Genomic DNA, 12,062 nt, shown 5'->3' with positions numbered 1-12,062 from the left:
TCTAAAAACAAGGCTCCCAGAACCAAGGACATATTCAGCCAGCATTCACAAAGACCCACAAAACATAGATTTATAATCAATACAGTCATGATGGATTTCTTGCCTTTTAACAATATCAGAAGTAACATAGCGTTTCCAACAATTCCTATTACTCCAAACAGCAGAAGGAATGTGACCTTGGGAACTTTAGAGGTCAAATCAGCCGACAGCAGTTCCGATACATTGAAATCTTGGCTTGAGTTTAACTTCAGAGTTTCGTTAAATTCCATTTCGATGAGATGTTTTGATTAATTTCTAACAGAATGTTGATAATATTCCACTAACATATCTTCAGTCTTGGTTGCGTCTATTGGAACAGGTGAAAACTTCTGAAAATAAATAAAAGAAGAATTATTAAATATTTTGTTATTGTAATTATACAACAGAGAGATAATATCAGTCAATAAGGGGATTAACCTGAAGGATAATAAAAGTAATTAATAATTAATCACTGGTAATTAACAGATAGCTAAGATAGACTTAGCTAGGATATTAACCAGATGAAGATAATCATTTTTAACATATTAACAGATGGTACACCTGATGTCACTAAAGCCTGCAGCTAACCTAGGATGGGGGGGGAGACAAAATTTTTTAAGGGGGGCTCGACAAGTCTTTCAAGTCGTCTAAATTTTTCCTAAAGGGGGGTTTCAGTAGGGGGGGGGGGGAGGCTAAAATTTTCTCTTGCTATGGGCTTTGTCTCACTGATAGCTGAATTAGTCAGTCTTGCTATTTTTCTAAGAGAGTCCACATCGATAATATAGCTTACAAGGTATTTGGGTTTTCCAGTGTTTTTGAGAGTTCACATAAATCATTTGTTCATATCGTATTAGGATTTACCAAATTATTTAGATCTTTAATCTTGAACTCTCTGAGAATCTAGCAGGGTTCAATTTAGATTGAAAAATATGATTAGCAATTTATTTAAAACACCCAAATTTTAGTTTTGTCCAATAAAGATAAATTTCGATTCCCATTTCTTGAAAATTTGGTAGCAATTTAAAATATTCCAGTAGTAAACCTTCAATATATAATTAGATTTGATCAGCAGATCATCGTGATAAATTTTAAATTTATTTGCTAATCACAGGAAATATTGGATCACAAAAGGGGTCATTTTGAATTGTAAATTACTATGCAATATCGTTTATATTTTTAAAAAGCTAACACAAACTTGCCCTTTAACTTGGGACTAACAAGGTAGATCCAGATATTTTATGTCGTTTATTTTCCCCTTAGAATATTAATGGCAATTATGAAATATATATTTTTCTGGGTGAACAATGAAATTTCCTGGCATCTGTCCATTAAAATTTAAATCTAGTTCACCCTATCTCTTAAAATATCTCAGTGTCATGCCTTTTGTTATCTTCTAATTATATATTCACACTGCTTCATTAAATATTCGCATATTAAATTACCTTACGTCAATGAACCTTTTGAAGTTTGAGCTGTAACCTTGAAATATTAATGTCTTTGATTATGTCTCAAAATGAAAAATTTTCCTAACTTGTCTTTCCTTATGTAAAATGATGAGAAATATGAAGAGTGAAAGGGGAGGGGGGAGTGGGTGAAGGGAGTTCCTCTTTAAAGATTACCCTGTAAATGGCACTGTTAAAATCAATTTGCATTAAGTCCATTAAAATAATGAATTTCATGACATCACTAGGGGCATTTCACAAATATTTTATAGAAAATTGCTATTTGATTTTAGACATTTAGAAGTGAGGAGGGCTCATAAAATTTTTCATGGGTGGCCATTCTTTTACTATGTAAAATGATAACAGATTTGAAAGTGAAAGTAAAAGCATCTGAAAGCCGGAACAGTCTCTTTTCTATCCCCCACCCCCCTCCCCTCCCAATTCTTGTGGTTGACCGATAATCTGTAATTCCACAATTAAAAATCTTGGTCTCACCTGTCATTTTACCGTTAATCCTTCAGATCAAACAGACACTGCCATCAGGCGCTCAACTCCATTTCAATTCACAGAAATCCCTTCAAACCTAAACAGTTAACATCCTCATAGTTAGAAATATAGAGAAGATCTAAAAGCCTCACCTGTATATTAAATAAAGCATTGTTTTGATCGACATCTATCGAGACAAGTTTTATCCTGTTAGTCAACTCAGAAGCTGGAAATACTGTTATATAGTCACGGATAACCAGTCTACAGGTAACTCTATTGACATTTACTATTTACCTGTCAGACTGGTATAATCTAGACTGAGTATAAATCGATATTAAGGTTTTAAATAATTACTGGGTTTATCTAGCGGTTGGTTGGTGGACAGTTTGCTCGAGATGGATGGAATTAAAAGAGTGGACTGACCATCATGCCTGGGCAACCACGTGACCTAAATTAATATATTAATTAATTGTAGATGAAATTGTTTACCGACTTCTCATGATATATAAAGGCTACCTGTAGTAAATTTCCTAGTTTGAAGGTGAATTTAATCAAACTTTTGAACCCAAAAGCCCCTTTAATATTTACGCAAGTTCCAGGTCTTTCTTCTTGTTTATAGGCTTATTTATCCAAATGCATATGCGATTGGGGGTGGGGGAGGTATTTTATCTTTGGAAATTCATTCAGGAGTAGTAAAAGTATCATTGCTTTATTTTTCTTTCGTTCATTGGATTCCATGAATTTTTTCTATCCAATTTACGAGATATGTTAGACCAAAGAACTGTATACTGACAGTATAATACAGTTCTATGGTAAGACTTCAAAATATCCAAGCAATTCGGATTATTTTACAAATTACTTAAAGAACACTTCGGATTTCTTAATTAAAGGGAGATAAATCTCGTTTCAAAATGGCTGACAAAAACAAACTTCTCCAGGCAATGATTCCGATTGTTATGGATATGCTGGATATTGAATTAGATGACGTGATTTATTCGGATATTTTGACAGACGATCAAATTTCCGATGTAGTGACAGCAGTTGTGGCCAAATCTGAGGTCGAAAAACTTGAAAAATCTGCGAAAATCGTTGATCAAAAAGTCCCTCTTGAAAATCAAGACAACCAACAACCAGTTCATAGAAACGTACATACTGACGATAGCGGAATATTACAAAATGCAGTTCTTCTACCATCGAGCAGTGCTAATTGTTGGTCTGTGGTTCCTTCAAAGGATTTCAGAAACATTTACAGAATGACAGCACCAGTTTTTCAGGAGTTATTTCACTTGATTGTTCAAAATTCGAAAAACATGCCAACTGTGTTCCCGTGCACAGCAACAACAGGTCGTTCAATAGAAATGCCATATGAAAAACAATTGCTGATCGCGCTGGAATATCTAGGCAGTAGTGTACCACTTTCTAAAATTGCTCAAAAATACAACTTAGAGGAAACTGTAACGATACAAGCTATTTCAAAAATAACTTTCAGTATCTATAAGTTAATGCATATTTTTATCACATGGCCTAAAGAGGGTGATAGTATGTACCCTGTGTTATATCCAAATAATTCTGTGGCGTTGTCAAAATGTGTTGGTGTAATTGACGTTTGTCGGGTGAATATTCGCCGACCGAGCCAGCATGCTGATTACTATCTGGATAAAACTGGGAAACATTCTGTAGCGCTTCAGGTATTTTATTTTAACATTATGACTTGACAAGGAACCTATTTTGACCATGAACATTTTAAATGAAACATGTCTTTATGTACCTGTATTAGTTGATGCAAAGTGACAAACAATCGATTTTATAGCATACAATTATATGCTACTGTACTTGACTTGAACATTTTAAAACAACATGTCTTGATATGTTTTTCAGACTGGCATTACTGTTTGACTACACAGAGCTTTGAATTGAATTTTTTTCTCTCATTTCATAAATATTAAAAATCAAATTTTCAACTTTATGCCATTGGTCTTAGAATGTCTTCAGGTCCATAGAAATATAAAGCTCAGTGATTTTACATGTGGAATAGACACACTTCCCTCCCAGAAACTTTTGTGACTGAAAATTCCCCTCTGTAATATCATGTTTACAAAAAATAATATTTCTAGTGGTTAACATTTTTATCAACCCAAACACAATGTAAGACTATCAGTAGTATTTTGTATTTAATCTTTCAATTTGTTCGAAAATGATTGCCAAAATGTAATTCAGAAATCATTGTAGTCAGATAGTAGTTGTTACTTTATTAATCTTTTTCTTTAGCTCTATAGGTTCACTTAATGACTTACTCTTATAAACTGGTACAGGTTCAATGTGTTTTTCTTAAAATCATTAAATAATTTTTGATTTTTCAGGCAGTTTGTGATTACAAGATGAATTTTATACATTGTTGTACGGGCTGGCCAGGATCAGTGTCAGATATTTCAATACTTAAAGACTCTGATTTATTTCAAGATGTGCAATCGAACCCTGAGCGCTTCTTTCCTGAAGATTCTTATATAGTAGGTGACAGTGCTTATCCGTTATTGGAATGGATAATGACGCCATACACAAATTCTGAACTTTACGAATCTCAGATTCATTTTAATGCTAATCATACACAAGCTCATAATCTGGTTAACGAGGCCTTTCACAGACTAAAGTTAAGATTTAAACGTTTACAGTATATTGACAGTCCATTGATGGAAGATGTGGTGAAGACAGTTTTGGTGTGTTGCGCTCTCCATAATTTCTGTCAGAACCACGGTGATATTATTACTGATGTTGACGAGCCGTTTATTCCCCATATGTCTGTTGATACGTACGGGAATGATGAGGAATATTTTCAGTTTACAGACGCTGCTGTGTTAAAACGAGACGACCTAGCTGATGTGATAACGTCATGTCAAACACTGACCATCATAGAGTAAATGAGGAAACCAATTTTTAATGCTCTCTTTCATTAAAAGGACAGGTTCACCGCCTTCTAGTACCTCTGCAGACTATTTATGTAATATATTCAAGTTTCCCCCCAAAAGTGGTGAATCTGTCCCTTTAAAAGGGATTTTACAATTTGAAATATATTGTTATCATTTTTATTGTTAATGTAATGAATTGTTATTTTGTTATTTTGTTATAGCTGAAGCAGTTACTGTTTTTAAGATACTACCGTGTACCTATATTGTTACAGTTATTATTTTTAAGATACTACCGTGTACCTATATTGTTACAGTTATTATTTTTAAGATACTACCGTGTACCTATATTGTTACAGTTATTATTTTTAAGATACTACCGTGTACCTATATTGTTACAGTTATTATTTTTAAGATACTACCGTGTACCTATATTGTTACAGTTATTATTTTTAAGATACTACCGTGTACCTATATTGTTACAATTATTATTTTTAAGATACTACCGTGTACCTATATATTGTTACAGTTATTATTTTTAAGATACTACCGTGTACCTATATTGTTACAGTTATTATTTTTAAGATACTACCGTGTACCTATATATTGTTACAGTTATTATTTTTAAGATACTACCGTGTACCTATATTGTTACAGTTATTATTTTTAAGATACTACCGTGTACCTATATTGTTACAGTTATTATTTTTAAGATACTACCGTGTACCTATATATTGTTACAGTTATTATTTTTAAGATACTACCGTGTACCTATATATTGTTACAATTATTATTTTTAAGATACTACCGTGTACCTATATTGTTACAGTTATTATTTTTAAGATACTACCGTGTACCTATATATTGTTACAGTTATTATTTTTAAGATACTACCGTGTACCTATATTGTTACAGTTATTATTTTTAAGATACTACCGTGTACCTATATTGTTACAGTTATTATTTTTAAGATACTGCCGTGTACCTATATTGTTACAGTTATTATTTTTAAGATACTACCGTGTACCTATATTGTTACAGTTATTATTTTTAAGATACTACCGTGTACCTATATTGTTACAGTTATTATTTTTAAGATACTACCGTGTACCTATATTGTTACAGTTATTATTTTTAAGATACTACCGTGTACCTATATTGTTACAGTTATTATTCTTAAGATACTACCGTGTACCTATATTGTTACAGTTATTATTTTTAAGATACTACCGTGTACCTATATTGTTACAGTTATTAATTAGCTGTTCTCTAGTTTATGATTTATAATAAATTTCATGTTAATTTTTGAACAACATGCTCATCGATAGATTGGTTTAAATTTTTATGCATAAATACAACAAAAAACCTGACATAAGCATCAGTTTATCTTCTTCTAGAATAAAGACTGAAAAAATATCGAGGATGACATTTATGGCTAGAAATGAGTAGGTAAAGATAATTATAGGTTATTGATGTCCGGCTCTAAACCACCTGATCCAACCTTTTGAGATTTATATGTTATATTGATATATCGACACGATATTTCCATTTCTTTATTTCTAAGGTAAATGCCAACTCTGAGATAAGTTGTGAGATTTCATTCAAGAAATTAAAGTCCTTTTATCACACTATTTATGTTTATTTATTGTAAAGCTTATAAACAAAGCATGCTAAATATAATACAGAGAAGTATATAAAATAATATCATTTAAAATGTATAATAGGCTTACAGCTACAAAAGCTTTCTACCGATTAGAAAGATCAATAATAAATAACATGTATTGGGAAATCTATTGATAAATATATATTTTTAATGCCCAAGTTTAGAATTAGTATTTTATATTCATTCTAAGAGGTAGTAAACCTTTAAAGTTCTAAATAAGTTATAATACTGATAATCCCTTTTACAAATATTTTCAACTATCGTCAAGTCAAGTTATTAGGAGACATATTTTCTTAAAGGGATTGTAAAGAGGTCTTCTCAATTTAAAACACGTCGCTAATCATGAAGGATCTTCAGTGATAAAAGCACGTTTTGTGATCAAAACGTCATCTAACAGTTACTTATGGTGAAATTGCAGGAACCACAGACATCTGACTGAAACTTGAAACGATGCAAATTAATGCTATAGGTGTCTGCAATAGACATAAAAAAATTAAAAAACCTCTGTACAGTCTCTTTAAACAGGAATCTTTAGTTTCGAGGTCACAAGCTAATAATTCAAATTAAATCTACTACAGTATTTTTGATTTCATTTGATGATATACTGATGATAAGATACAATACTCAGTGGTTCAACTAGATGAGGGGGGAGGGGAGCGTGAATGTAAGTGGGATTGGTGGTCCCCCGTCCCCTGGGAAATTTTTATATATTGCTTGTTGCTTAGTTTGATTGTAAATGTACACTTTGGTACATATTTTTTATGTAGACTTGGTTCATCCAGTCCCTATGGTAGTTGAGCCACTGATAATACTGGTCTTAGACAAACTTATTGTTGTTTATAGGGAGCATATAGTGGAGGATATTGACCACTTAACCCACTCATAACCAGGGCTTCTGTTGTTAAAGGGTGTAGAGTGGTGTAGGCTGTTGAGGGGTTAATTTGCATGATCGGAGGGGACATGGATTGAGGAATCTGGGGGGTAGGGGTTTGGGTGATAGGTGGGGTCATGGAAGTGTTAGATTGGGTAATGGGCGGGGTGCCAGGGTGAGAAGACCCAGGGTGACTCTGCTGTATGTTATGATGGGGGAGCATGGTGTGCCCATGGGGAGAATAATGCTGTAGGACATGATGTGGCTCCTCCTGGTGGCCCGAGGATGCTCCGTGGTTTTGAATGGTGGGCGTAGCTTGATACATCTCTATCTGAGAGTAGTTGATAGTTGAAGCTGGTTGAGGATCAGGGGTTTGAAATTGACTGACACTAGGCTTCACCTTGGTCATTATTGTTATTTTTGTGGCCTGATCTATGACTTGCATTCCATCAGCGTTTAACACCTCTACTATAAAATTCTCAATATTATCCTGCCCGATATCCTTACCATGGCTCTTCACGTGCGTACGCATGTTATCAGCGCGTGTTCCAACTTTGTTACACAGTTTACAAACAAAATGTTTTTGCGGATTATGAATTGTGCGTACATGTTTGGAAAGTCCACCTTTATCTGGAAAACAGCTTCCACACGTTGAACAAATAAAACTCTTTTCGGCACTGTGACGTCTTTCGTGAGCCTTACAACAATTTTTTGTCTTGAAGCCCTTCCCACAGATTTTACATTTAAAGGGTGTGTCTTGTTTGTGGGTGTACTGATGGGTGTATAGAGATGACATACATTTAAAAGATTTACCACATGTATCACAACTGAACGGTCTACCTTCCTGATGCACGTATTTATGAGATTCAAGATTTGATTTAAACATGAACTGTCGTCCACAGATATCACACATAAAGCGGCTGACGTCGGTGGTGTGACGTCGCTTGTGAACGTTTAACAACATTTCAGATTTATAAAACTTCTTACAAACATCACATTTGAAGTCTTTTGACGTGACATGGTAGGAAGTTTCGTGGGTACGTAGAGCCTGACGACTCACAAACCCTTTTTGACATATCTCACATTTATGGGGACGTTCCCCTGAATGTATCATCAAATGAGTTTTCAAACTGTTTTGATAGTTAAAGGCCTTTCCACAGATAGAACAAATGAACTTATCTTTTTTAAGCTGGCTATGAACAGCTGTTTGATGAGCTTTTAAATGGCTGGAGGTCAGATAAGATTTCCCACAATGGTCACATTTATAGGGTCTGGAGCCAGAATGCTTCTGTTTATGTAATTTATAGCTGTGATGAAAATTAAAAGATTTACCACACTCCTCACAAGAATAAGGTTTGATCTCATTATGGAGTCCTCTCTGATGATGACTCAATGAATCCAGGGTGGAAAATTCTTTGCCGCAAATATCACACACGCATTTCTTGATAAAATGGCGACGAGAATGTCTGAAATAAGCTTTACGATTGGTGAATTTCTTCCGACATTCTTTACACTCCAGATCCAATGTTTCCTTCGCCTGATTGGCTGTTTTAATAGCCAACGCCTTCGCTTTTTCTTTCATCCTTATCTTCAGACTCATTTTAGGTGTGGGTTTAGATGTAACCTTCTTTAAGGCTGTTTTTTTCTTCACTGGTCTGGCGATAAAGGGAGCTAAGCCAGTGTTGGTGTGTTTCATATTTTTGGGCAATGGTAGCTCTGGAATATCCTCTGGATTTATCTTCTCTAAGACGTCTGAGATTTCTTTTGACAAATCTCTGATATTTGATTTTTTAGAATTTTCTTTTGGAGTCACAGTCTTTGCTCTGGATCTGGTCGAAGGTCCACTTTTACGCTTTGTTGGGGTACGAACTACCTCCTCTATAAAACTTGGATCATTTTTTTCGTCATCGCTATAACTGTCAATGGCATTATTCTCGAAATCATCGTCTTCGTCTTCAATGTATGAGATGGAAACAGATTTATTTTTAGTTTTCGTAGGTTTTGGTGTCTTGGTAGATTTTTTTCTGGGTTTGGTTGTTTTTGATTCTGGTTTTTCTAGCTCAGGTTCGTCAACAGAAATACCTGCATCTTTTAAATGGTGATATAAGGTGTTTGGAGATGTATCTTCCCCACATTTCTGTGCCAGATTTTGACAATGTTTTTCAACATGGAGTAAAAACGACATGCGATCTGGCAACACATCTTTACAAAAATAACATTTGTCTGGATTTGTGGCTTCAAGGGCAACATTTTGAGACAGTTCTGCTTCTGTAGCAGGATTTATGGCTTGGATTTCATCATGTGGGTCAGAAATTGTGGGATCATTATTGATAGCTTCCCCCAGTTGATTTGAGGATGTAGGTTTATTATTGATGGATTCTGTCGTATCACCAGTGGTTGATCTCTCACCATGATCTTGTTGAACTAAACTGGATTGTGATGATAGGGTTTGAACCTGACTTGTTTCAGCATCTGAAAAAATAAAAATCAATTATATTGTTAAAATTTATCAGTGACAAGATCATATTGCATTTGGCAGAAAAATTATATACTTCCAAACATGGCCCAAAAGCAAGATTGGAGAGAACAGATAACAATTGAGGAATTCGGTTAAGAACCGAGTTTGATCTTTACCTTCTCCTTCAATTACCAACTTGACAGACAAACTAACTTGATTAATGACGATCAAGAAAGGCAATAGTGATGTCATAAGATTTCCATAATTGCAGGAACCAGAAATCTAAATTGGAATGGTGCAATTCAATGCCATCAGTGTCCCTGATAAAGCTAGAAAACCTCTTGACAACCCCTTTACAATCACTTAAACCAGAGTGTGAAGAAGGGTGTCCAGGCTGACTCTAACACACTTCTCAATTCGTGTACTGAAGGGATTAAGAGTAAAATAATACCTGATTTTTTTGTGGTTGAAGCAGTGCCACATTGCTGTAAAGAATTTGACTGAAAATTTTGTAAAGAATTTTCATCATCCACAGCTTGATTGGTATTGTATCTTCTATCTGGCTCAATCTGTCCAGGGGACGTAACTCTGTCATTCTGTGAAGAATTCAGACAACTGTCCGGTGATATTTTTTTCACTGTACATGTAGATTGGTCAGTTTGTGGATCTAGCGGTGTTGAAGGTGAGAATTGTTCACTCCAGTCTTTCGTAGCATCGTTTTGATGAGGATACAGGTCAAATATATCAATGAAAATTTTCTGCGTGTCGTTAACCGTCAATGACAGACGACCTTTCAAGGTCAAAGTCTTGTATTTCGGATTTTCTCTGCACTCTCGCTCGGCTTCTTCTTGGAATATGTGAAGCAGTTTCTCTCTGAGGTTCATGAAGCCAGTTTGGCGTGTCGGTTGGAGGGTGTGGTCGGTCAGAGGCTGAAACGTCAGCTCCCTCGGGTTCATCTGAGTGGATACAAATTCTCGATCAGTTGGGAAATGGTTGCTCATGGTAACTGCAGGAACATTGACACCATGTAAAGACTGTGTTATTGGTTGGTTGATTATATCATTTCTGAAATAACAATTTAAAATATATATGTATTAAAATACTTACTAAAAGTAACCGAACAAAATTCAAAAGAAAATCTCATAATTTTAAACATTTTAAAAATTAAAGACAGGCCAAGCAAGCCAAGGAATGGAAAGGTCCATTCTGACAACCGAAAAATACATGAAAGAAAACGTGCTATCGTTTCACGATATGTTTTTATAGAATACGATAATTTCTAGCCAAAATATCTCGGTTCTGTACAGAGTCAAACATTGATCTACAGTAAGAAGTTGAGTAACGCCTGCCCGCTTAATCTGAGGTACTTCTACAAGACCCGTCGCGGATACATGATGGCGACGGGCCGACGGGTCTTGTAGAAACAATTGCTTAATCTTATAATTTTAATTAGGGTGCCGCTTAACTTTTATCCCACATAGGCTATTGGTAATTTTAATTCATCATTCCAGCCGGGAAAATCTTAGTAAAATCTAGCGTAACAGCACAAAACCCCTGCCTTGATTATTGCTAATTGGAGACAGTGGTCTTAATAAGAGCAATGCCTAGATATCTTACATAAAAATATTAATTGGATATTTTGAATTTCATACATAGAAGTTAGATGCGGACTGTAATTTAAGAGCGAACTTAAATAGAGTTTTCTCCCTTACACCAATAACTCTATCGTATCTATTTATAGAACATGACCTGTTCAATGGACTACTACTCCAATACAACGGTACTTTCGATGCATCCCCTATAAAAATCGTGCATTGTTTTCAAATGAGTTTTCTAAAGGACAAATTAGCAATTGATTGTCACATTTTGGACTGTTAGCATGAGAGAAAGTTGAAATGAGAAGGCATTGAGTTGGTCTGGGTCGATAGGCGGTGCCATCTTTGATCTTAGACTGTGATCCACCAAAAAAGGCCAACACAATCTACAGCTTTGATTTGCAGACCAATTCACACTGTGGATCCATCCAAGTTTGATAATAATGTCATGAATGTAAATGGACACTAGCGGAAAGATTTGCACCATTGTTTAACGAAAACGCTGTCTAAAATCTTAGATTATCCACGAAATGAAATAATACAACTATAGAAAACTTACCGGTCGGACGCCATTACTATGGTGGCGCTCTAATCCACTGTTTGGTTTGGCCTAGTTTTATACACTCTAT

General features: G+C 34.9%; 2 protein-coding genes across 2 annotated transcripts; one reads left to right on the top strand and one right to left on the bottom strand.

Annotated features, from left to right (window-relative positions):
- Positions 1 to 2,857: 2,857 nt before the first annotated feature.
- On the top strand, positions 2,858 to 6,133 carry LOTGIDRAFT_164211 (hypothetical protein; the record flags this gene model as incomplete). The annotated part of the gene is made up of 3 exons (XM_009060717.1): positions 2,858 to 3,634; positions 5,071 to 5,355; positions 5,648 to 6,133. 3 exons carry the CDS (start codon positions 2,858 to 2,860, stop codon positions 6,131 to 6,133), a joined length of 1,548 nt encoding a protein of 515 aa, XP_009058965.1.
- Positions 6,134 to 7,888: 1,755 nt separating this feature from the next.
- Positions 7,889 to 8,962, bottom strand: LOTGIDRAFT_123543 (hypothetical protein; the record flags this gene model as incomplete). The annotated part of the gene is made up of 1 exon (XM_009060716.1): positions 7,889 to 8,962. A coding segment is annotated over one exon (1,074 nt), but the record flags the coding sequence as incomplete, so codon positions are not given.
- Positions 8,963 to 12,062: the final 3,100 nt, after the last annotated feature.

Source organism: Lottia gigantea (genome assembly GCF_000327385.1).
Source record: "Lottia gigantea unplaced genomic scaffold LOTGIsca_44, whole genome shotgun sequence".
Taxonomy (NCBI): domain Eukaryota; kingdom Metazoa; phylum Mollusca; class Gastropoda; family Lottiidae; genus Lottia; species Lottia gigantea.
This window is presented reverse-complemented; position numbering and strand designations above follow the sequence as displayed.